At 43.7% G+C, this 25830-nt stretch overlaps 1 protein-coding gene across 3 annotated transcripts in view; it reads left to right on the forward strand.

Annotated features, from left to right (window-relative positions):
• SLC4A8 (solute carrier family 4 member 8) overlaps positions 1-25830 on the forward strand; it is an 81105-nt gene that overhangs the window by 22780 nt on the left and 32495 nt on the right. For all 3 annotated transcript variants that reach the window (XR_006381406.1, XM_044228986.1, XM_044228987.1), the window contains exons 5-16: positions 1235-1395; positions 4477-4665; positions 5521-5612; positions 6541-6698; positions 7597-7684; positions 8814-8960; positions 9571-9671; positions 16197-16371; positions 16972-17105; positions 17890-18135; positions 23261-23366; positions 23988-24149. Coding sequence is in view for 2 of the 3 variants with exons in the window: in XM_044228986.1 (XP_044084921.1) it covers positions 1235-1395; positions 4477-4665; positions 5521-5612; positions 6541-6698; positions 7597-7684; positions 8814-8960; positions 9571-9671; positions 16197-16371; positions 16972-17105; positions 17890-18135; positions 23261-23366; positions 23988-24149 (1759 nt within the window). In the remaining variant the exon portion in view is untranslated. The remainder of the gene's footprint in view (positions 1-1234; positions 1396-4476; positions 4666-5520; positions 5613-6540; positions 6699-7596; positions 7685-8813; positions 8961-9570; positions 9672-16196; positions 16372-16971; positions 17106-17889; positions 18136-23260; positions 23367-23987; positions 24150-25830) is intronic.

Here is a 25830-nt window from a genome sequence, read left to right on the forward strand (position 1 = left end):
AAGAGTTGCTCATGGACCATCTTGCTATTATAAATCTGGCTTAGAAGATGCCTGATGGGGCCATCTTGGTTTGGACCCATGCAACCAAGCATAGGTGAATGTAGGATAGGTGAAGAATTTTCTGAAGGTGAACCATAGTGTTTTAATTCATTTGGATTTTGATTCATTGGATGTTTTCATAATTTTTGAGATGTCCTATGGGACAACCCTACCTCATGGAGACCCATGGGTATAGGTAGCCTAATGGTGGACTTCCTGGGGCAGCTGTGGAGTGACCATGTTTGCCCGAGGCTCAAACCCCAGAAGAGCCCTCAGATTAGCTAGGACCATGTCTGGGCTCCACCAGTAATTGACTAGTGAGCCTTATGGGTGATAGAAAGCTAGCAAGCCTGAGCTTCAGGGAAGAAGGCAAGGTGGGTAACTAGCAAAGTGTGGCTCTAGCTCTCACTGGAACATCTCTTTCTGGATCCTTGCTATATCCTTGGATGTTTGCCACGGGTGGAGAGGATTAGGCAAGCCAATCACTCTGATGCCAAGTGAAAAGGCAGTTAGTCTTGTTATTCCGTCTTTGCCAACTTATAAATGCATAGAGGCTTTTTAAAAAAAAAGTTACCATTTTATTAATCTATCCAAATGATATTGATTAGATCTATCTTTTTAATTGCATAAATAATATGTGCTCCTTATATGAATTAGAAAAGAAAGATAAGGGGTGCCTGGGTGGCTCAGTCATTATGTGTCTGCCTTTGGCTCAGGTCATGATCCCAGGGTCCTGGGATCGAGCCCCGCATCGGGCTCCCTGCTCAGCGGAGAGCCTGCATCTCCCTCTCCCACTTCCCCTGCTTGTGTTCCCTCTCTCGCTGTGTCTCTTTCTGTTAAATAAATAAATAAAATCTTTAATAAAAAAAAGAAAAGGAAGATAAGCAAAAAGAAGATGTAAATTATGTACAAATCTACTACCTCAAGGATAATGAGGAAGACACCATTTGGTGTCTTATACATGTGTTTGCATTTTTAAAATTTTCTTTAAGTAGAAATGGGATCAAACTATACTCAACTTTGTGCTGTTTTATAACCTGTTTTTTCTCTTATCAATGAACCCTGAGCATATGATGAAATGATAACGTTCACTGTGATTATTCAGGTATCTCTCATTGTGGCTTATATTAAAAATTCTCTTGTGGAACTTCCTCATTTTCTCCCTTTGACATCCAGTTGTTTGTAATGCTTTCAGGTGGCTGAAGTTTGAAGAGGATGTTGAGGATGGAGGTGAACGCTGGAGCAAGCCTTATGTGGCAACCCTTTCACTGCACAGTCTCTTTGAGCTAAGGAGCTGCCTTATTAATGGAACAGTCCTTCTGGATATGCGTGCAAATAGCATAGAAGAAATCTCAGGTATGGTTAGGTACGGAAAAACAAAGGAATGTTTGTGTAAATTAAATGTGGTGTGGAGGAAAGAATAAAGGAGCTGTGTTGACTCAGGTCTGTCACTGAAACTTCCCGACCTCAGTGTCTTCAGTTAGGGGGTTGGGTTTTAAACTAAGAAACTACTCTACCTATTTTGCAGCCTTCTTATGAGATTCAAACAACAAGATGTTCAGTCTTCCATCTGCTTGTTCATTTAGCACACGTTTATTTTGTACCTATTTATGCTTGATAGTGTGCTAAACACAGGGGAATAAAGATAAGATATAATTCCTACCTTCAAGAAACTCACCTTCTAGTGGGGAAATAGCCACGGGACAATTTAAATAAGTACAACCACAGAAATATGTCTCAGTAATAACTAGAGAAAGGGGCAACTGGAAATTGTGCAGAGAAAAAGGTGTTAAGGAAAGATTTTTAAACATGGTCACTAGGGAAGACACCTTAAGAAATTGAGCCAAAGGCACCCTAGGCTTCAGCAGGGTGTGAAGGGCGATGTCTGATGGGATTTCCTGACATGGTTGAGTATTGCTACCATGTTTTGGAATGGAGTTTGAGAAACACCTGGGTGCACATGAGGGTTCTTCCCTCAGCTAAGCTTTCACTGGTTGAATAGATTTCTTCAGACTTTTCTTCAAGTATCCAAGTTATTCTGCCTCTCTGGGATCATGTGGGGAAGCAGGGGAGGGATCAGCTCTGATGAGATCCAGTGGCCCCTCTGAAGGCTCTAGGGGAAAGCTGTTTTCTGCTTCTTTCAGCTTCTGGCTGCTCTAGGTGTTCCTTCTCATGAACGCCTAACTACAGTCTGTCTCTGTCTTCATGTGGACTTCTCATTTTTGTCTTCCTTGTAAGGGTATTTGTTAGTATCATCCAAGATGATCTTATCTTGAGATGCTTAGCTTACTGATGTATGCAAAGACCTTTTTTACAAATAAGATCACAGTGACAGGTTCCAGGGGATTAGTACATAGATGTATCTTTGGGAGGGGGATACCATTCAAACCATTACAAAATCCAAGAGGAGAGAGAGTTTCAACTCATCAGTGTTGGATGCTGCAGAGAGGTCAGGTAAACATCGGATTTAGCAACAGGAAAGTTATTGATGATTTTTATCAAAAACAATTTCAGGGATGCCTGTGTGGCTCAGTCAGTAATGTGTCCCCCTTCGACTCAGGTCATGATTTCAGGGTCCTGGAATCAAGCCCTGCATCGGGCTCTCTGCTCAGCGGGGAGCCTGCTTTTCCCTCTGCCTGTTGCTCCTCCTGCTTGTGTTCTCTCTCTCAAATAAATAAATAAATAAATAAAAACTTAAAAGAAAAAAAAGCAATTTCAATCAGATAGCCCAATTGTAGGGCACTGAGAAATTTTTCTTTTGAGAACTTTAAATGATAGGAGAGAGAGAGAGGGGTAAATAAGGGAGGACCTGGGGTGAACATTCTTTTTCTTTCTTTTTTTTTAAAGATTTTATTTATTTGACAGACAGAGATCACAAGTAGGCAGAGGCAGCCAGAGAGAGAGGAGGAAGCAGGCTCCCTGCTGAGCAGAGAGCCCGATGCAGGACTCGATCCCAGGACCCTGAGATCATGACCTGAGCCGAAGGCAGTGGCTTAACCCGCTGAGCCACCCAGGTGCCCCCCAACATTCTTTTTCTTATTAAATTTTTTTTTTCAAGATACAGGATCTTGAAGCATGTTTACAATGTGGGGGCAGTGAGCCAATCAATATAAAGGTTAAAGATAGAGAAAGAAACCATGGATCCTCAGCTTGAATATTCAAAATATATTTTCTTTATTTAGTGTTGGATAGTTGTGGATGGAGTTGGGGTTAAGAATAGGTTGAAGTTTTGGGGAGGCTCAAGGATAGGTATGTAGGATTGCAGTATAACTGCTCTCATTCTTTCCGTTAGGGACCTGATAGATTCTTGTCAGTGATAAAGTTAGGTAAATTGGCTCGTGTATCAGCTGAGAATCAGCATTTTGTGTTTATCATTTCATTAATTTTCCATAACAAGCTTTGAGGATGGTTCGTAATATTAGCTCTGTATTACAGATAATGAAACTGGGGTATGGAAAGTTTGGGGAACTTACCCAAGATCTCAAAGAAGGTGGTAGAAGTGGGGTAGAATGTGGGCCTTTACCTCTAGAACACACACTTGATAGCAGGTATGGGGATTGCCTCCCCCTCAGACTGCGCAGGACTTGGGGCGCCTGGGTGGCTCAGTTGGTTAAGCAGCTGCCTTCGGCTCAGGTCATGATCCCAGCGTCCTGGGATCGAGTCCCACATCGGGCTCCTTGCTCGGCAGGGAGCCTGCTTCTCCCTCTGCCTCTGCCTGCCTCTCTGTCTGCCTGTGCTCGCTCTCTCTCCCTCTCTCCCTGACAAAAAAATAAATAAAATCTTTAAAAAAAAAAAAAAAAGACTGCGCAGGACTTGACAGGTTATAGGTTGATGCTTGGCGGCAGTTGCCGGGGTGCTTAGTTAGCTTAACCATGTGCTTAGCGTCTACCTTCAAGTGGTCATTTGGAGTGTTCTACAGTTATAGCTCCTCTTGACAACCAGAGCAATGTTGAAATCTTGGAGGAAGGGACTGCAGAGGAACTTCGGCTAATGAAAGAATAAAGTAGCTATTAATGTGGGCTTTTGAGTCAGACAGCCTTCGTTTTGAACTGTCCTGCAGCTTTACTAGATGAGACATTCTGGGGAATTCTGTAATGTTTGGGCCTCAGTTTCCTGATATGTACAAATTGTTACAGTGTCACCTAAGTCTAGAGTATTTATTTGGATTAGATTGAATTATCAGTGGAAAGTTCATAGTACCATTCTGGCACTAAGTGCTCAATAGTTTCTAATAAAACCGACTTGTTGCATGAATCAAGTTTAACTTGCCACGGTTGCTGTCCTCAGATAACTCTTTGGGGCACTGAAGCATAAGTTGTATCCGATGGAACTGCTTTCCCCTACTCTGTGCCCTTCACCCCCCACCCCACCTGATGCTGGCCTCTTTGAGTTCACGGACTGTCAGTTGGTGTGTTCATGTTAGCACCTGCTTTTCAGACCTGATCCTGGACCAGCAAGAACTGTTCAGTGACCTGAATGACAGCATGAGGGTTAAAGTGCGAGAAGCTCTGCTCAAAAAGCATCACCATCAGAACGAGAAAAAGAGAAATAACCTCATTCCCATTGTTCGCTCCTTTGCTGAGGTTGGCAAGAAGCAGTCTGATCCACATTCGATGGATAAGAACGGTAAGATTATCAGGAGTGACTGTTTTCTCATTAATTAGACATTCAAGAACTAGTTAGAGGTGCTAAGTGACTAGAGGGTACAGGCTGTAATTGCCTAACAAGCTTCCGTGCTGACAGGCAAGATGGCGGGCTGGGGCTGATGACATTGATCTCTTGTGGACCTAGGGATGCAAGCCTCAGAAAGACCGCAGATAGGTCTTAGATCAGGGAGGCCAAGTACAGTAGCGTAGGTTCTTGAGTCAGAGTTCCAGGCTTGAGAATCAGACTTCACTACTTGCAAAGTGTGTGATCTTGGGCACCCTCCTAAATCTCTTTATGTCTCCCTTTCTCCTTTGTGGAATAAGGATAATAATAGCATCCAACAGCAAATTTATTGTGAGCCTTCAATGCGATAATCCATGTAAATCCCTTAACCAGGTGCATGGTAGATTATAAACACTCAATGAACTTCAGCTGCTGATTGGTTTCCTTTTCTCTGGCCAGGCAGGGCCTAACCTGTATGTCTCCCTGCCCCTGCATACACTGAATCCCAGCGTTCAGGGATGTGCCTGGGAATCCACACACTTGAAAAGTTCTGAGGTGTACTGCTGGTTAAGAATCACTACCTTACTAGAGGAAGGAAGGAGGATCAGAAATATGTTCAGGAAGAAGGTGCAGAAGTAGTAAGACATCTGTCCTCCCTTTACCGCTAACTAGTGGGTAAGGTGATATGTGTGTGTGGGTCTTAGCTTCATAGTCATCTGGACTTCTCTATGTGGGCTTTGCCGGAGACATGGCCGTATCCAACCTGTGATGGATGGGGTGTGTCAAAGGGGCAAAGGGCAGACACTCAGGAAATTGTTTTCCTCTGAATAGGTCAAACTGTGTCTCCTCAGTCTGTTCCCACGACAAGTCTTGAAGTAAAAAATGGAGTGAATTGTGAACACAGTCCTGTGGATTTAAGCAAGGTGAGCACAGACATGGGAACTTGCCTTAGAGGCGTAAGTGCAGCCCTAGTGGAAATGAAAGTCCTCTAGCTGAAAGCTGGTAAGCTTTGGTATTTCCTTGGTCTTTGTGTAAGACCAGAACCCCCTCTGCAGGAGAGGAGGCCCCTCTGCTCAGGTCTTCTCCCTTTCTCTCCAGGCTGGGTGGGGCCCACTCTGTTCCACCAGATTCAGCATGCTGGAACTGAGAGGAGCACTTGCTAATCCTTACTGATGCAGACTTCCTGATTTTTCCACCATTTTTTGGGGGTACTTTCTCTTCAGCAGCTCCTTCTTACCTCCAAGGGTTTTGTTAGGACGATAATTTTTGCTCTTGTCTCCTAAAACTACTTGGCAGTTGGGACTCTTCTTCGGGACTGTGACTTGGGTGCCTCCTTGCAGCTGCTGACATAAGCGTCGATCTCCCCGCCTCCAGCCTCTTGCTGGCTGGGTCTATTCTTGACACGAGCTAGAACACACATGGTGTCATGGTGCTCCTCTGCCTGTAAGGCTCCCTGTTTTATTCAGAAAAGCTGAAATCTCTGACAAAGCATTCAAGTATTTTAAAATGGAAAAAAATGTGGCCTAGTGCTTCAACAACAGTCTTTGAGAAAGAGTGGGGTAATGGGATTCAAATCAGAACACCTGGATTTAAATTCCCTCTCTTCAAAGCTCCATTGCGCAAGTCAGCTTCACCTCTCTGGGTCTCAGCTGCTTCATTTTTAAAATAAAAAAAATGGGGCTGACAAGGCCTGTTTTATCCACTTTAGAGAGTTATTGTAAGGATAATGTGAACTAGTGTAAGAAAACACTTGTTAAATCATAAAATAGCAGATGAACATCAGGTACGAGAGGGTGAATGATGTTTGAGGGGATGCTCCTAGGTTGTCAGAGAGTTCTTTTGGACTTGCAGGTGGATCTTCATTTCATGAAAAAAATTCCCACTGGGGCAGAGGCCTCAAATGTCCTGGTTGGAGAGGTGGATACTCTGGACCGCCCCATTGTTGCCTTTGTGAGGCTGTCTCCTGCTGTTCTTCTTTCAGGCCTGACAGAAGTGCCCATCCCTACCAGGTAAAGACAAGGACTGCAAAACTCCAGTACAAATTTGTGTGAGCTCTGGTGGAAGAAAGTAGCTAATGCCAAAATCTAGGATTAACTGGGGAATGCTATTTAAAATTCAGCAGTGCTCTCACTGGGGGTATTTTGATTAATTCCATGCAGAAGGACTCTAAAAGTTTTAAGGCTGTGACTATACAGTACCTACAGGCTTGGGAATGGAGAACTGAAGAGCATCCAAAGGGCAGACCATGGGCTAATCACTTGTTAGGATGGGAAGCCTGAGTCTTAGTCTCCCAGTTCCACAGAGCCATGTCTTGGGGAAATGTCTCTAAGCAAAGGTATTGATGTCTTTTTCCACGTTTCTGGCAGGATTTGTAATGGTTTGCAAATATGTCCACATTTCTTCATAAGGCTATTCACGCACTCTGAAAGTGGTGACTCAGGTGATTCAGAGCCCCATTAATTACAGAGTACCCAGATGTCCAGAACACAGTTTAGACCCCTCTATTGGGCTTCATCATTTCAACTTCCTTATCCCTCTCCTCTCCCCATGATTTTCTTATTAGAGCAATGAAAGAGATTCAGAAAACCTTGAATTTGCACTACAATGGTATGTTTTGAAAAAAGCATTTTTTTCTATTGTAAGGAATTGTGTCTATGGAAACCCTAAGAATGGTAACCATATTATTGAATGGAGTATTGAAATAGCTTTCAATGCTCATAGCAGAGCTTTTAGGTCAAGGCAACTTCTATTGCCCCATCATTAGCCTGTCTTGTTTTATTGAAGTTATGACAGTGATTTCTGTTTGATAGGAAAGAGAAATGTTTTGTTGTTTAGAGAGGAATACGATGACACTTCTTTATGTTTACTGACATAATTTATAATTTCACCCTCTGTATGTGTTGCCAGATTTTTGTTTATCCTATTGGGTCCAGTAGGGAAAGGTCAGCAGTACCATGAGATTGGCAGATCCATGGCTACCATCATGACAGATGAGGTATGAGCCACTTCTTCCCATTCATGCTACAGACACTTACTGAGTATCTACTCTGTGCCAAGTCCTATGCTGTTTTTTGGAAATAAAATAATTACCATCCTGGGTAATTATCTACAGGGAAGCAGTTCAGGTCACTTCTCTGAATGCCTTTTGTAGGAGGACCAAACTTTCTTGGAGGTATTTCTTCCTATGTTATCTCTCCCTTTTTGAGAAATCAAGGATTCAGAGAATTCCTTTTCTGGGAAAATTATTATTGCCAATTAGGATACCTAGAGAGAAAGACACAAAGGCTGACAACTTTCTAGAGAGGATGGTTAATTCCATACATAAAGGCTATTTACATAAAGAAACCTCACTCTTATTCCATGTAAACGAGAACAGTTTGCATAAAGGTCAGGGGTATGAACTTGGGCACTGTAATGTGAATGTCCCAAGAAAACTGGATATTTTGGCTGCCATGGTGCTGGATCCCCACTATATACCTTAGTAAGGCCTGCACTGCTCATGTAAGCTTCAGTGTAATGTTTTTAAGGCATGTCTTAGCAGGTAGAGTGAGGTGGGGATTGTGTTTTCTTATCTCTCTTTGACTGGGAAACTTATTTCTTGGAGAGAACTTCATTAGTAATTACGTCCAGTTTTTCCAACTATTATGATCAGGAAATTTTCCCATGCCTTTTGCCTTTTGTTCCATTCTTTGGAGGGATGACAACGATAAAATGTTAGAGTCTTATCTCTTCTTGTTCTAACAGACACATAGCTAGTCCTTCTTGACCCATCTCATCTTTGGGTTTATGTTTTTTATCAGTTTATCTCTACTTTTTTTTTTGTTGTTGTTGGTAAAGATTTTATTTATTTGACACAGAGAGACACAGCTAGAGAGGGAACACAAGCAGGGGGAGTGGGAGAATCCCAGGACCCTGGGATTATGACCTGAGCTGAAGCCAGATGTGTAACAATTGAGCCACCCGGGGGCCTCTTATTTTTGCATTTTTTTAAATGCTAAAGTTTTCCACATTTCAGATCCCTATGACAGATAAAGATCATGAGGGTGTATCTGTCCTTCACCATAGTCACTGGTGATTGTTTTAAGTTATTTTCAACTTTCCTGAGGGTTTTTTCTTCCCTGTAGATTTTTCATGACGTGGCATATAAGGCAAAAGAACGAGATGATCTCCTGGCGGGAATTGATGAGTTCCTGGATCAGGTCACTGTGCTGCCTCCAGGCGAGTGGGACCCCTCCATTAGAATCGAGCCACCCAAAAATGTCCCCTCCCAGGTAATGTATGCACATTAGCATCCCCAAGGCTCCCCAACAGCAGAGAGGGGAGGGAAGGACATTTCTTGGGAGTAGATTGTAGATGAGGCCATGCAATGAAAGGAGCAAGGTGGAGAGTCGCAGCCAGTCACCCAGGCTTGTGGCCTGACTAGAGTGGAAAGGGAGCACCTGCACATTAGCCACTGCGCTTGGTGCTTTACAAATGCTAGCTCAGCCTTGCTGGCGGCATCCCCAAATCTATATTTTTATCCTTAGTTTTACAAATAGATAAAATTATCTTCAAAGTTTTAAGGGAAAGTAAGATTACACAGAGGGAGATTTGAAACAGGAACTTAGGACAGAGCTGACGCCAAAGCTTCCATTTTTCTGTTTCTGGACAAGGCAGAGTTAGGAGTCAGGTACTAGTAGAGAGGGGGAGAAATTCTGTGTACTTGTTTGTTTTTCAGCAAAATCAAATAAACTGCCCCAAATCAGTAAATGCATTTGAAAACGACAAACCCTTGGGTATTTGGGGGCTGCTTTTGGATTCTCTCCTTACCACTACTCCCTGTTAGCAGGAAGGACAGAATAGATGGCTGACTTTACTAATCTGGGGGTCCTTTGTTAAAAGGAGAAAAGGAAAATGCCTGGAGTTCCAAACGGAAATGTTTGCCACATAGAACCGGAACCACACGGGGGCCACAGCGGGCCGGAACTTCAGCGCACCGGGCGGTAAGTCCGTGGACGTTTCACAGCTCGTACTGCTTACCGGGCTGAAGGTGTGCAAAGGAACGAGTCGGACTTTTTGCTTTCAGCTTTCGTCTCCCTAGTATACTGCCTGGGAATGACTTTCCAAATGGAACCACTGACTATAATAAGTATTACAAATATATCAGATATTGTATTCATTCATTCAAGTTTCTCAAACTACCTACCAGAGTTTGTCTCCCCTCCCCTCCTTTCCACACATTATTCCCCGATTTGAACACTCATCCTCTTCCTCATCTCCTGGCTGCCACTTGTCCTTTGTCTTGGCTTAGGTGTCACTTCCTTTGGAAAGCCTTCTAAGACTCTACAGATGAGGTTCCGTATTCCCGCTATGTGGTGCCACAGCTTTGAGTTCTGTCTTTACTCGTCTGCCACCCGCCTCCCCTCCCCGGGGACCCTGCGCCCCCCACCCCGCCCCCGCTCCGCCCCGCCCTGCCCTGCCCCAGGTTCCAGCCCTTCTCATACTTGATTTTCATTGCTTAATTTGTTGTCTTCCCGCTGGAACGTTTGCCGCTAGAGGGCGGGGTGCCCATTCTATTCCTAGCACCCAGCACTGTGCCCTGCACAGACTAGGCACTCAATATCTGAAGAACTTATGAATGAATACTTTTAGAATTATCCCTGTTCTGTAGCATGAGTGGACTAAGTATAGATAAATACCGAGTAATTATTTGAACTTAAGAAACTCCCTTAGAGTAGGAATATAGGTAGTACTTGAGAGGTGTGGGTGTTTCTGAATAGTCAACCTACTCTTCTAGGCCAGGATTCTATGGACAGATGCCCAAGGAGAAGGTTCTCTATGGAAGGTTAGGGAAGCAGGTCTCCAGACTTGGTTTTATTTGTCAGGTAGGAAGGTGGTAAAGAGGATGATTTTTTTTTTTTAAAGATTTTATTTATTTATTTGACAGAGATCACCAGTAGGCAGAGAGACAGGCAGAGAGAGAGAGAGAGAGGAGGAAGCAGGTTCCCTGCTGAGCAGAGAGCCTGATGCAGGGCTCGATCCCAGGACTCTGGGATCATGACATGAGCCGAAGGCAGGGGCTTTAACCCACTGAGCCACCCAGGTGCCCCAAGAGGGTGATATTTTGGGTTGGAGTGACATCTAGGGTTTCCCCCAGATTATGGGAGAGGGTTGAAACCATAGTTCTGTCTCTGTAAATTGTCTAAGCAGGACACGTCGGTGGAGATTCTCAGGACAGGACTCTGATCACGGAGAAAAGCTTTGTTACATCCTCTACTTCCTCACTTTCATCTTATTTTTTCCCTCTTTGCTTGAAGTTGTTTTCCTTAGTTTTCTCTCCTCAGTACTCTATGCAGTGGAAACTCAGGGTTTTTTTTTTTTTTTTTTAGAATTATAGACAGTCATCTATTTTTCCACTCTTGGAAATTCAGGGAAGAGCTGGGAAAGGAGACTGAGAAGCAGCAGAAGAGGCACCTAACTAGCAGTTTCCAGGGGGGAAGTGTGTTTCCTGGCTGGAGGAAGGTATTTGAGGTTGAGGAAAGATAATTGGGTTCTGGGTCGGGGTCATGGAGGAAAGGAACAGTCCTTTGATGGAAGGGAATCACTAAAATGAGGAAGCAACCTCCAAAAGTGAGTTAAATGTTTTCTTTACAGTTGGGAGAAGTCTGAATTGGGTGGGAGGCCTGGTTTTGAGAGGTAGTTCAAGGGAAACATCTGTCCTTAGAATAGGTTCTAGGATTGAGGCTGTTCTGGAAGAGGTGGTGGTTTTGGGGAGAACAGTCTTAGGAATGGCTTTGATAGTATTTCAGACTTGTGATTTATCTTTTGAATATAAATGGTGTCCACACCCTAGGATTTAAAGTTTGAAGGTAGTGGAAATGAGGGCAACAGGATCTCCTCCAAATGATATCCATGCAGAAGTGAGATTTCAGGGTTCTTTTGGTGTCAGATGAGAACAAACTAGAGTCTCAGGCCTTTTGAGGGGATCATTTATCATCAATTCCACATGGGGGTTGAGGAGAGCATTAGATCGGATCTCAACAATTACAGATTCTCGACAATGGTGCCGGACATCCCAAAAGAGAATCTCATACAGCCAGAATCATCACATGCTTTCTCATGGCATCAAAGTACTCTTACTCACAAATTCACATAGGGTTTGAGGAAGTTCTCCCTTTGTGTCTTGTCAGGAAGTTATGGAGTTGATGAGACTGAAAGGAAGAGTTATCTAGGCTCAGAGCCTTGTCTGCTTGGTGAGGGAGATATTTTCTCTTTCTGAACTCCTACTAAGGTTTTCCTTAGAACCCTTTGTAGAAGACCTCAAGACACATGGCCTTTCTCCCATTGTAGACTTGTAGTGGCTACTACAAGGGTACTTAATGCCTGCATCAGAAATTATGGTTCTGTGCCAACTCTTGCCCCTTTCCCAATCTCAGAGTAATGAGATCACTCTCAAAGAGTGAACATAAACCCACCCATGCAGATGGACATCCTAGAACTTTCTGGACCTGCCTGGACTGCACAGACTAAAAATACATTAGCAGCCTTGGTTTTGGAGTTCTTCATACCGTTAGTTGTGTTTCTTTGAGGTGGAGAATCTGCTTTATGCCTATCATGTTGTATGGCCTCGGGCAAAACTTGGGAGACTTCAGGGATGTTCTACTTGTTGGATGGTGAGGTATATGAACATGGGGGAGTGTAGACTCTAAGAAGGTGGGAAAGAGACAGGTGGAAAGGAGTAGTCTGAGTTCTTTATTACGTGGCCCGCTGTGCCAGGGCTAAGACAGTGTCTTTGGACCTCCCTGATGTTGATGCAGGCAATGATGCTGATGAATTCCCATACATAGTAATGAGGAAAGTCTGACTAGGGGCACCTGGGTGGCTCAGTGGGTTAAAGCTTCTGCCTTCGGCTCAGGTCATGATCTCGGGGTCCTGGGATCAAGCCCCACACTGGGCTCTCTGCTCGCAGGGAGCCTGCTTCCTCTCTCTCTACCTGCCTCTCTCCCTACTTGTGATCTCTGTCTGTCAAATAAATAAATAAAATCTTAAAAAAAAAAAAATGTCTGACTAGAGTGTTCCTAGGCCAGAAGCCTCACCACAAGGAGGATACTCTGAAAGGGCTTTTTCAAGGTGTATTTATGTACCTTATTGGGGTATTGCCGCTTTGGGGAAGGGTTAATGAAGAAAAAGAATCAGGAGCTGCTATCTCGATGATCCCCACCCCCCACACTTCAAACAGGTTTCTTCCAAAGCATACCAGACAGAGGATGGCTGTCCTGTCCCTAAAGCCCTCCAGAGAAGGGCTCCTTAAGTCAGTGCTCCAGAGCCTAGTGACCCTCTACACGGGTAAGTCCTGTCTTGCATCAAGCTTAAATTCATAACCCTATGTACCTCCTATCCCAGCAAAACTTGAACATCAAGGGTAGTTTTGAAAGGGAAAGGAAGTCTCAGATGTGAAGAGAAGCATCCGTGCCTGATCTTGTGGTAGATGTGTGATTATGGTCTGATTTTATGCATGAGTGAGATATAAGGCTGACTTTGTAAACAGTATTCAGAAATTATTAATTTATAGTTATATTACCAATAAGAGCCTCAGATCTTTTCTGTCCTTAATTATTTATTTATTAAAGATTTTATTTATTTGACAGAGAAAGACACAGCGAGAGAGGGAATACAAGCAAGGGGAGTGGGAGAGGGAGAAGCAGGTTTCCTGCTGAGCAGGGAGTCCAATGCAGGGCTCAATCCCAGGACACAGTGTTCATGATTGGAGCTGAAGGGAGATGCCTAATGACTGAGCCACCCAGGTGCCCCCCTCTTATTTATTTTTTAAAAAAGATTTTATTATATATTTGAGAGAGAGAGAGAGAGAGTATGAGCAGGGGTGAGGGGCAAAGGGAGAGGGAAAAGCTGAGCAAGGAGTGCCACACAGAGCCTGGGCCCAAGACCCCAAGACCATGACATGAGCCAAAGGCAGACACTTAACCAGCTGAGCCACCCAGGCACCCCTTCTTTCCCTTTTTAATCACCACTAGGCAAACAGATGTCCTCCCTTTCCACTGGCTTCTCAGGAATCCATTTCACATAAATCCTTTGCCTGTTACTCACAGACATTCCTCACTGAAGGTGCCCCTGCATCCAAGGGGGTGCTGAGCAGTCATGGCAGCATCTCCGGTTGCCTAGTGGGGTGAGGCTCATTATTGCAGAAGGAGATTATTTTCCCAGAACAATACCCTTCCGAGGAAGGTCATCAATGATTAAGAGGTGATATTTATACAGAACCAAGATTCTGTGTTGGTAAAGACCCAGAAATGCTTATATCGTGCCCTAGACTAGTCACAGTTGCCTATAAGGTCTTATTTACCGAGAGGACAAAGCAAAACAGAGTGACACTTTATTACAAATTGGAGCCTTGGTTCCAAACCCTGAGGTGGAATTCTCACGCTCTGGGTTAGATCCTATAGATAGCTCCTTACCTAAGCTAGGTTTGCCAGATAGACGAAAAACAAACTTATCTTTGCCTCTCTTCCCTAAGCCAAGACCTAGATTGTGATGTTACTGATATAAATTAAAGAATGGTAAATCCCAACTACACCCAGCCAAACCAGAGGAAAAGAGCAAACGGGCAAGACAGAATAGCATCTGCCCTGTGTCTACCTGTGCCCTCAGTGCACCTGGCTAGGGAGAGAAGGCATTCACATGGAGAGAGAGCGAGAGCTGGCTGGGCCTTCTCCCCTGGCGCCCACGTTCCAGGCCTCCTGGTTCTCCTCCAGGCTCTCAGGCAGAGAGAAAGAAAGAGCTGGCCAAGCCTCCTTTCATGAAAGAATAGCTCATTTTTTGTTTTTAGCTTTTTATTATGGAAAATTTCAACCACATAAGACAGAAGAGAGAATGGTACAATGAATCCCTGTGTGCCCATCAAGAGTGATGAACACTTTGTCAATTATGTTTCATTTATTTCTCCCCACTTAATTGTTTTATTTTTATGTTTTCTAGATTATTTAAAACCAAATCACCGGTATCATGTCATTTTACCTGTAACTACTTCAGTATGTATCTCTGTTTGATGAGGACATTTTAAAAAACAACTATCATGCCATTAAGATATCTAACGCAATTAACACTAATTCTTTAAATTGTCTAATGCGCAGTTCATATTCAACTTTTCGTGATTGTCTTAGCAACATCTTTTTAGAGTTATTTGCTTAACATAAGATCCAATCAGGAGTTGCATTTGGTTATTATGATCCTATTTTATAACAGCTTTCCTTCCTTTTTTTCTGTGCCACTGATTTGTAGAGGAGACCAGGCCATTTGTCCTGTAGAATGCCGAGTGACTCTTTTTGCGACTCTCCTACCAGCTTTCACTCTGATATAGGGACTCCACTCTCAGAAAAAGTGACCCCATTTGAGAATGCTACTCCTTCTTGGTGGGATATCTTGCTCTTGATCCGTCTCATCCTTGGGAAGTAGAGAAGGGTCCCCAAAGTCCTGCCACCGAGTCCTGCTGATTCTACTTCCCGATTAAGCCTTTGAATCTGTCCACTTCTCCTCGTCCCAATCCACTGCCTCCAGTCTTGCCCCACATTCCATTCATTATACCTCTGACAGACAGAACCTTCCAGAATGCATGTTTATGTTGTTCTCCTGTTTACAATCCTTCAGTGATGTGACATGCCATTAGCATAAGGTTCTAATTCTGTAAAACAATTTATAAGGCTCTTCGTGACTTGGCTTCTCCAGCTTCTCCAGCTTCTCCATCCTCACCTGTTGGCATTGGCTCCTCACAGTCTCCCCCCACCCCACTCTCCCCATAGTTCGGTCAGCCATGTGCTCTCACCTCTAGGTGGCGCCCGTGCTAGCCCCTCTGCCTCATCTGGCTGACCCCGGAGTCCCTGCTGAAATGTCCCTCCCTGTCCTATGCTGTCTGCGGGGGCACCCTCACTGCACTGCCTATCTCCTGCACTAGACTGTGGGTCCTGGAGAGAAGGGCTGTGTTGTCTTGCTCACTGCTGCCTCTCTAGCTCCTGGCATAAGGCCTGGCACGAAGTTATCTGCTATTACTTGTCAACTGCCTGAATGAATTATTATGCTAATTTCTCAACAGGAAGGTGGGTAGCTGTTCAGAGCAGGAAGTGCATGTGATGGGGCTTTTAATGTAGACTACATATACTAAAACTAACAACTTTAATACCTTGAGTTGGTTTTGTACATTTCTTCCTAATAGCTCAGGATTTGAAATTTGAAGCTATTACTTAATTTCACGTTAATTTTTTGGAATGGGTAACATGCACACCCAAATTCATCCTTTTTAGGCTTGGGATAATCAGTCAAACTCATGCCCTTAGCTGCAAACTCATGCCCTTAGAATCTGTGCTGACCCCAGAGAGATCTCTTGTACTTGGGGTCAAATTGAAGCCAAAGTATGTCTTAATACAGAATACATTTGAAGGGCTTTTCAAATGGGTGCTGTTCAGATCCTTTCATGGAAGCAGGACCATGTCAGCGGTCTGTCTGCCATGTTTCCACAGGCTCTTTGGGGGCTTGGTGTTGGACATCAAGCGGAAGGCCCCCTGGTACTGGAGCGACTACCGGGATGCACTCAGCTTACAGTGTTTGGCCTCCTTTCTGTTCCTGTACTGTGCCTGCATGTCGCCTGTCATCACCTTTGGGGGATTGCTCGGAGAAGCCACTGAGGGACGCATAGTAAGGACTTTTAACCACTTTTATGGGTTCCTAAACAAGACTTAAAGTACTGTGTTGCCAGCCAAGTCTGCTGAAGGGGAAAGCTCCCAGGCTAGGACCAAGGAGATTAAATCCTTTCCACTGAATTACTATGGTCTTCTGACTTCATACCATGCAGCAACACAGTTTCCCCTTTAGAATAGACTCTCTTCCACTTGAATATCAATTTCAGTGGTTGATGGCCCAGTTGAATTACCTGGTGCTCAAAGGATGGAAAATGATACATCAATGTCATTTGACATTTGAGGTGACTCAGTGATGGCTCGTTGTGTGAATGGTGTCATTGTGTTTTCTGTGTATATTTCCGTATACTGAATGGAGTCACCGAAGAACAGGACTTAGTTAAGGAATCATACATGGTTGGATTTGGGCACCTGAATCATCACAGTGGTACCCGTTTACAGGGGAATTAGACAGTGTGTACTCTTCACTCTTGCTAAGATGAAACACAAGCAAATGGCTTGTCAGTCACACAAGAGATCTAAGTCAGGAATGTACAGAAGCCCACATTACTGGTTACAGACGGGTTATGGACTCTGATGATTTCTTTTCCCCCCTTAGAGTGCAATTGAATCCTTGTTTGGAGCCTCCATGACTGGGATTGCCTATTCCTTGTTTGCGGGACAGGCTCTCACCATCCTAGGAAGTACGGGGCCAGTGCTTGTGTTTGAAAAGATTTTGTTCAAATTCTGCAAGTAAGACATTTGGTTTTCTGAAAACTCTAACTCAATGTGTTAATTCTGCTCTTAGAATTGAATGCCAGGATCCTAGGTGAGGATAAGCAGGCAAATATTACTGGATTTTACTGGATTGTAAAAACCAGAAGGACGAATATCATTTGGTTTGTTGTCCTGTCCCCCAGGTAGTACTGTACTTAAAATAGTGCATCTCCCAGTCTTAAAGAGCTATTAACTGCCCTCAGCCATTATTGAAGTCTTGGCTTTTTATCTTAAAAAAAAAACAAAAAACAAAAAACAAAAAAACTTTCCTAGCTAATTCAAATTCCTCTGTTTTTATTTCAAGTTCACTTTTAATTTGGCCTAATACACTCTCTTCATATTCTGGTTGCTAGTGAAGTGTGGAGACATGGCAGTACCCTTATCTCTCTACTTTTCCTATAAAATCTTTTCTCCATTTTGTATTAGGAGTGGGAATATGTGGAAGAAGGGCCAGCTCCATTTTCCTAACTGAAAGAATAAGATCTGAATCACGTTGGCCAAAAATGACAGGAATGCATGAGGGCTCTTCCCTCCTTCTCCACTTCCCATGTCCTTGCTGTGGCAAATACCAGCTTGCAGAGCAAATCTTTTGTCACAGCTGTCCCTGGGCAGCATTGAGGAGGGAAGTACAGTTAGAATTAGGGACAAACTGGGTTGCAATACCTGAATGGGAACTATGAGACAAACTAACTACATTTCTGACCCTTTGTCTTATAATTCATCCATCCATACTTTCTGATGAACCTTGGTCTTGTTTCAGAGACTACGCTCTTTCATACCTCTCCCTGCGAGCTTGTATTGGACTGTGGACCGCCTTCCTGTGTATCGTCCTTGTGGCAACTGATGCCAGTTCCCTTGTCTGTTACATTACCCGCTTCACAGAAGAAGCGTTTGCCTCTCTGATTTGCATTATTTTTATCTATGAAGCCATAGAAAAGCTGATTCACCTGGCAGAGACCTATCCCATCCACATGCACAGTCAGCTGGACCACCTTAGCCTGTATTAGTAAGTATGGTTTCTACTTGTCTTTTCTTTTTTTCTTCCTTTTTTTTTTAATTGTGCAGGGGACCTGACTTTATGGGCTGAATGCAGTGTACCAGAGAGTACTTGTAGCTTGTGTTAAGGAATAAGGAAGTGTCTGGAAGATCTGCCAGAGAGGAGACCAGTCAGGAGTGATGATGGAGAGGATGGACTAAGAGTGAAACTCAGGGCACATGAGAAATGCTTTCCAGAGCATGGCTTTTGGTTCAGGCATGAGACAAAAATGGGCTGCAAAGAGGGGGTGGGGGGAATTCAAGTTAGTTGTTGGGGAAGAACTTTTTACAAGGATTTGAGAGTCCTTGGAGCATGTTTTCAAGATTTTCTGAAAATATATATAGACTATTCTTCGGAATCATTAAGTAGAGATATAATAATAATTCCTTAGAGATCCATAAGCCTCTTACTTTGTTTCCTAAAGATCTAATAATCTATTTACTTACCTAGATTTCAACCCAAGAGACTCTTTTCTTCGCATGTTTAAGACAGTTCAGATCAGCTGGAAAAGAAGCATAGTATTTGGCTGTGCTCTCAACCACCTAGGAGAGTCTAGTCCTACAAAACATTTCTTATCTGGAATAGTATTCTCCAAATTATGACTAGAGACCCTCAACCTTTAACTCTGTCCATCCAGTTCACTCCCTGCTGGCTGTACCTTTCTGATGTGGTGGGTCTGGTTGTTGAAGCAAACAATTTCAACCTGAAACTGAGCAGAGAGAGCACACTGCCAGGAGGTGACTGCCACCTAGCTACGGATACACTTCCATAGATTTTGCTTATGGATTTATTAACCTTTTAAAGGTCTGAATTCATAAAAAATTTGTTAGAATTTTGAAATTACTCCTTTTTTTTTTTTTTGCTTTTTAAATTTTTTATGTTCAGTTAGCTACTGTATAGTAAATAATTGGCCTTTGATGCAGTGTTCAGTGATTCATTAGTTAGGTATAACATGCTCCTCACAGCACATGCCCTCCTCAATACCTATCACTCTATTATCCCCTCCTCCCACCCTCCTCCCCTCTGAAACCCCCAGATTGTTTCTCGGGGTCCACAGTCTCTCATGGTTCATCTCCCTCTCTGATTTCTCCCCCTTTGCATTTCCCTCCCTTCCCCTATGGTTCTTTGTGCTATTGCTTGTTTGGGATTTCATCAGATAAAAAGCTTCTACACAGCAAAGGAAACAGTCAACAAAGCTAAGAGGCAACCCACAGAAAGGGAGAAGATATTTGTAAATGACATTATAGATAAAAGGCTGATATCCAAGATCTATAAAGAACTTCTCAAACTCAACACTCAAAAAACTAATAACCTAGTCAAAAAATGGGCACAGACACTTCTCCAAAAATGACATACAAATGGCTCAGAGATACATGAAAAAATACTCGACATCATTAGCCATCAGGGAAATTCAAATCAAAACCACAATGATATATCAACTTACACCAGTTAGAATGGCAAAAATTAACAAAACAGGAAACAACAAGTGTTGGTGAGGATGTAGAGCAAGGGGAACCCTCTCACACTGTTGGTGGAAATGTAAGCTGGTGCAGCCACTTTGGAAAACAGTATGGAGGTTCCTCAAGATGTTAAGAACAGAGCTACCCTACAACCCAGCAATTGCACTACCAGGTATTTACCCCAAAGATACAGACGTAGTGAAAAGAAAGGGCACATGCACCCCAATGTTCATAGCAGTGATGTCCACAATAGCCAAACTGTAGTAGGAGCTGAGATGTCCTTCAACAGATGAATGGATACAGAAGATGTGGTCCATATATATAATGGAATATTACTCAGCCATCAGAAATGGTGAACACCCACCATTTGCATCGGCATGGATGTATCTGGAGGGAGGGATTATGCTAAGTGAGATAAGTCAAGCAGAGAAACAATTATCATATGGTTTCACTCATATGTGGAACATAAGCAGTAACATGAAATTATTTTAATAATTACAAAATAACAACCATTAGGAAGTATGGTCTTTAAAGCCTTGTGGATTGCTGATTGGCATTGGGGTAATGTTCATTCTTTGACCTTTTTAAAAATCATATATTCATTTAACAAAATTTGTTGAGCACCTACTATGTGCCAAGTACTTTTTTAGGCCCTGTCATAGGGCATGACAGATAAAGGATCTACCTTTATGAGGTTTATATCCTAATGAGAGAAGACAAACAAAAGTACCCAGCCTTGGATTGAGTAGGCTTTGGATCTGGATACTGTAATTCTGTGTTAATAAAGCTCAAGATGGTATTTTCCATGTTTGTCTTCCATTGTTTGCAGCTAGAACTCTCCAATTCTTTAAATTATTTTATGTTGGTATGTGTGGAACTGATTTTTAAATTTTTAATTGATTATTTTTTATTTTATTTTATTTTTAAAAAGATTTTATTTATTTGTTTCTCGGAGATGGAGAAAGAGCACAAGCTGGGGTAGGGGACAGAAGGAGAGAGAGAGCAGACACCTTGCTGAGCAGGGAGCCTTGACCTGGGGCTTGACCCAAAGACCCTGGGATCATGACCTAAGCTGAAGGCAGATCCTTCACTGACTGAGTCCCCCAGGCATCCCTGGACTGATTTGTTAAGAGCAGTTTAGGTTCATAGCAAAATTGAGCAGAAGGTACAGCGAGTTCCCATCTACCCTCTGCTCCCACATATGAGCAGTTTCCCTGCTATCACCGTCCCATATACCAGTGTTAAGTTTGTTGAAGCAATGAATTTACATTGATACATCATTATCACCCAAAACCCATAGTTTACATTCGGGTTCACTCTTGGTAATATACATTCTGTGAGTTTTGATGAATCTGTAATGATATACCCCCCCGTTATAGTATCATACAGAATAGTTTCACTGCTTTAAAAATCCTCTGTGGGGGCTCCTGGGTGGCTCAGCGGGTTAAAGCCTCTGCCTTTGGCTCAGGTCATGATCCCAGGGTCCTGGGATTGAGCCCCATGTCAGGCTCTCTGCTCAGCGGGAGCCTGCTTCCCTCTCTCTGCCTGCTTCTCTGCCTACTTGTGATCTCTGTCTGTCCAAAAAAAAATCCTCTGTGCTCTGCCTACTTATCCCTTGCTAACACTCCGAGCCCTTGTAATCAGTGGTCTTTTTAGCATCTTCATAGTTTTGCCTTTTCCACAATGTCATTAGTTGTAATCATGCAGTATATGGGCTTTTCAGACTGCCTTTGTTCACGTACTATTATCTCCTTAAAGGTCTTTTATGTCTTTTAATGCCTTGATAGTTTGTTTCTTTTTAGTGCTGGATAATAGTCCATTGTCTAGGTATAGTATAGCTCATGCATTCATCTACTGAAGGACATCTTTGTTGCTTCCAAATTTGGAATTGATTTTTTATTTTTATTATTATTTTTTAAAAGATTTATTTATTTATTTATTTATTTATTTATTTATTTACTTGACAGACAGAGATCACAAGTAGGCAGAGAGGCAGGCAGAGAGAGAGGAAGGGAAACAGGCTTCCTGCTGAGTAGAGAGCCCTATGCGGGGCTTGATCCCAGGACCCTGAGATCATGACCTGAGCAGAAGGCAGAGGCTTTAAACCAGTGGGCCACCCAGGCGCCCAGGTGTCTCTAAATGTTTCTGATATGGCTCTAAAGAAAAATATTTACAATGCATTTTAAAATAAAAGTAAGTAAACGAAACAAAACAAAACATCTTCCACAATTCCCCTGGAATTGATTTTTTAGAAGATTTATTTATTTACTTGAGAGAGAGAGAGAGAAGGAGTGCGCGGATTGGGGTGGGGGAGCAAAGGGAGAGGGAGAGAGAGAGTCCCAAGCAGATTCTGTGCCGAACGCAGATCCATGACCCCTAGATGACAATCTATGCAGAAGCCAAGAGTCTGATGCTCAATCAACTGTGCCATCCAGGCACAGCTGGAATTGATTTTTCATACGTAAATATAGGACTTTATAGCTCTCCCTATTACTTTTCACTTTGTTGGTTTCCACCTCTTACAGTCTGTTGAGATCTTTTTGTATTTTGATTTTGTCACACTATATCCTTAGAAGGCATGCTCATTAAATTTACAGATGATACAAAGTTGGTGGGAATGGCTGTGTTCATTGTGTATCCTGGGAGCCAGTTCAAGCATGAAGCATGTTGGGACTGGGAGGCAACATGGTGACCAGTGGGTGGGCAGATCCGGTCTAGTTAGATGGAAGTGGAGGCTGCTGTGGTGGGATATTTCTGGGAATAAAGCAGTGTCAGGAAGAGCTTGCATCACAATTTCAGGAGACTGATTTTTATTTATTATTTTTTTCCCCCAAAGATTCTATTTGTTTATTTGACAGAGAAAGAGTATAAGCAGGGGGACAGGTAGGCTCCCCACTGAATGAGAAGGACCCTGGGATCATGACCTGAGATGAAGGCAGATGCTCAACCGACTGCGCCACCCAGGCATCCTAAGACTCTGATTTTTAGGACAAGAATGTGATGGGATTTAAGGAGCAGGAGATATCCAGGCTTGGAGGAAACTGTTGAGAACTGACTGGGGTATCAGGTCCTCCCTGCTCTGTAGATTGAATTTCTTTTTTTTTTTTTAAAGATTTTTTATTTATTTATTTACAGAGAGAGATACAAGTAGGCAGAGAGGCAAGCAGAGAGAGAGAGGAGGAAGCAGGCTCCCTGCTGAGCAGAGAGCCCGATGTGGGACTCGATCCCAGGACCCTGAGATCATGACCTGAGCCGAAGGCAGCGGCTTAACCCACTGAGCCACCCAGGCGCCCTGTAGATTGAATTTCATGGGAAGGGCCTGAGAGGAAGAAACTAAGCAGGAAACCACCAGGGCTCATTCTGGGCATGTGAGGTGCCAAGCTTGGTTGTTGGCACAATTTAATTCAAGACCCACATGCTGATTTGTGTCTGTCTGTAGTAATGGCTGACTGGAAAATAAGGATGTGGTTGGGCTCACGAATGGGCCTCAAGCAACAGGACCAATCTCAGGGATCTGAAGGGGCAAAAGAGCAGCAAGGCAGGCTCTGACAAAACTGTTAGCCCACGCATGGCTAAAAGTATTTAATGGAATACTTGGCTACTTTCTTCAGGAATCTTTTTTCTTTTCCCCTTAGCTGCAGGTGTACTTTCCCAGAGAATCCCAACAATCATACCCTACAGTACTGGAAGGACCACAATATTGTGGCGACAGAAGTCCACTGGGCCAACCTGACTGTTAGTGTAAGTCTGGGAGCTGTGTTAAGGTGCTGTGACTGCCGGGGGGTGGCGGAGGGGGGAAGCACGGCAGCCCTTCAGCAAGGTCTGATGTTTTCAAAAAGAAAGTTCTTTTTTTTTTTTTAAAAAGAAAGTTCTTTTTTATTTAAACTATTCTTGCTGACCCTTTCCCCCTTCAGAAGTTCTATTGTCAATAAAGGGAAAAGAAGATTGCCTTTCTCTTCTCTCCCACACACCCCATATCCGGTGCCCGCTCTAAGGAAATATGGGGCATGACACCAGGCAGGGCAGGGGGCACACCCAGTGTGGTGAGGTTTGAAGAACATTCAGAATGGCAAGTGCTTTATAATAGAAACAAACTGCCAGGCCCTCTCAGAACTGCGTGCTTGCTTGGGATCATCCTGGTTTCATTTCCAAAAGTGCCTAAGGACAAGAGGTTGTCGGAAGGGGCCCCTAGAAGTGGGAGCACCACAGCCCCGCGGGGGTCAGGCAGATGTGGCTGGTGGCCTGCGCTCCCCCGCGCATCCCTGGCCACTGTGTGGTGCCAGCGAGTGGCAGGCTTTGAAGGCCAGAGCTGTCGTTTCCCTTGTGCCTGCCTCTCATCACCCAGAACGCTTGTCCCTCCAGGAATGCCAGGAGATGCATGGAGAGTTCACAGGATCTGCATGTGGCCATCACGGACCCTATACTCCCGATGTGCTCTTCTGGTCCTGCATTCTCTTCTTCACCACCTTCATCCTCTCAAGCACCTTAAAGACATTTAAGACAAGCCGCTACTTCCCAACCAGAGTAGGTAGCATGCTCGCGCATGTCTTTTGTGTTAGAATTCTAATGTAACAGTTGATTCTCTGTGTGCTGAGTGGAGCGGCAGGTGGCCAGCCCCACACGTCCCCATAAGCCACACTATGATTCTCCTCTCTTAGTGTCTGGCAACCTTTCCTCAACGTGTGGTGGGGGATGAGGGATTAATACTTAAAAATTTTGTTTAAAAGTGCCAGGTGACAGGTACCTTGCTGGCTCATTCAGTAGAACACGTGACACTTTCTTTGTTTTATTAAGTAGGTTCTACGCTCAACGTGGAGCCCAACCCAGGGTTTGAACTCACAACCCTGAGATCAAGGCTACAGGTGAGATCAAGAGTCAGACATCTAACAAACTAAGCCATTCTTGCCCCTCAGGCATGAGACTCTTGATCTCAGGGTCATGAGTTCAAGCCCCACATTGGGGTTAGAGATTACTTAAAAAAAAAAAAAAAAAAAAAGTGTCGGTGGTAATTCTCATTTCCAGAATGCTGTTAAGTTTCATTTCCAGAATGGTGGGACATGTAGCTTAGAGCTGGCTCCTAAATATAATAAATTGGGATGATCACTTTGGATATATAAAGGACCCCAAAGTCTCTTCCCAGGGATGGCCCCTGTGGCAGCTTGTGAAATCGGCGGTGACATTGACTGCAGCAGGCAAAATGCTCCTGAGTTGTTTAGCGTGACTGTTTGAAGGCTCAACACTCTTTCCTGATGCAGATGGCATTGTTTGATCGCGACCAGCTTTAGTAGGACAGAATTAGAGGCTGGGTGTAGAGTGGCTGAAAGGGGCCACTTTTGCTTCGAAAGGGAGTTCAGATCAGGAGAAATGGTGGTTTTTCTGTTAAGGGAGGGTTCAATCAGGTACATTTGCAGAGCAGGAAGTCCACATGGGTGGGGAGCTCAGTTGATTAGATATTTACAGTACACACAGGCATGACTAAAACACATTCTTAGGTATCAGCGAGACCACATAGTTGTTAAGGGAAACACATATAAGCTCCGGGTCACTGTTTCTGGTCTGGACAACAGTTAGTAAGTGGTGGTTCTCTACTAGTTATTTGCCCAGGCCTGGGTTAAGTGCTAGCAGGGATAAAAAAGATTTTTTTTTTTTAAATATTTTATTCATTTGAAAGAAAGATTGTGCAGGAGCAGGGGGAGGGGCAGAGGGAGAAGCAGACTCCCTGCTGAGCAGGGAGCCGGCTGTGGGGCACAATCCCAGGACCTTGGGATCATGACCTGAGCCAAAAGCAGACAACCGACCAAGCCATCCAGGAGTCCCAAAAGAAGTTTAGAACATGGTTTCTGCCATCATCTAGGGAAGGGAAACATATGAAACATACAGGCCCCTATGAGACAGTAATAGAGAGTTGGGTGTCAGGGCCATAGACGTTCAGAGGGGAGAAGGGCCACTGGACGCCAGGCTGGTCAGATGAACCCAAGATGGCGTGCTATGGGGGTGGGCAGGTATAGGTGCAGAGAATATGTGTAACATTCAGAAAAGAACTAATACAACCAGGGGCAGGGAGCTGGAAAGTTCAGGTTTCAAAGTCAGGTTAAGATATATTTTGGCCAAGATATATTTTGCTCGACTTCTGTTGGAAGTTCAGATTAAGGCAGGCACTGGGCACTTTAGAGATGTTTTATTTTTATTTTGTTTATTTTTTAGA

This window comes from Neovison vison, chromosome 12, assembly GCF_020171115.1.
Source record: "Neovison vison isolate M4711 chromosome 12, ASM_NN_V1, whole genome shotgun sequence".
Classification (NCBI taxonomy): Eukaryota; Metazoa; Chordata; class Mammalia; order Carnivora; family Mustelidae; genus Neogale; species Neogale vison.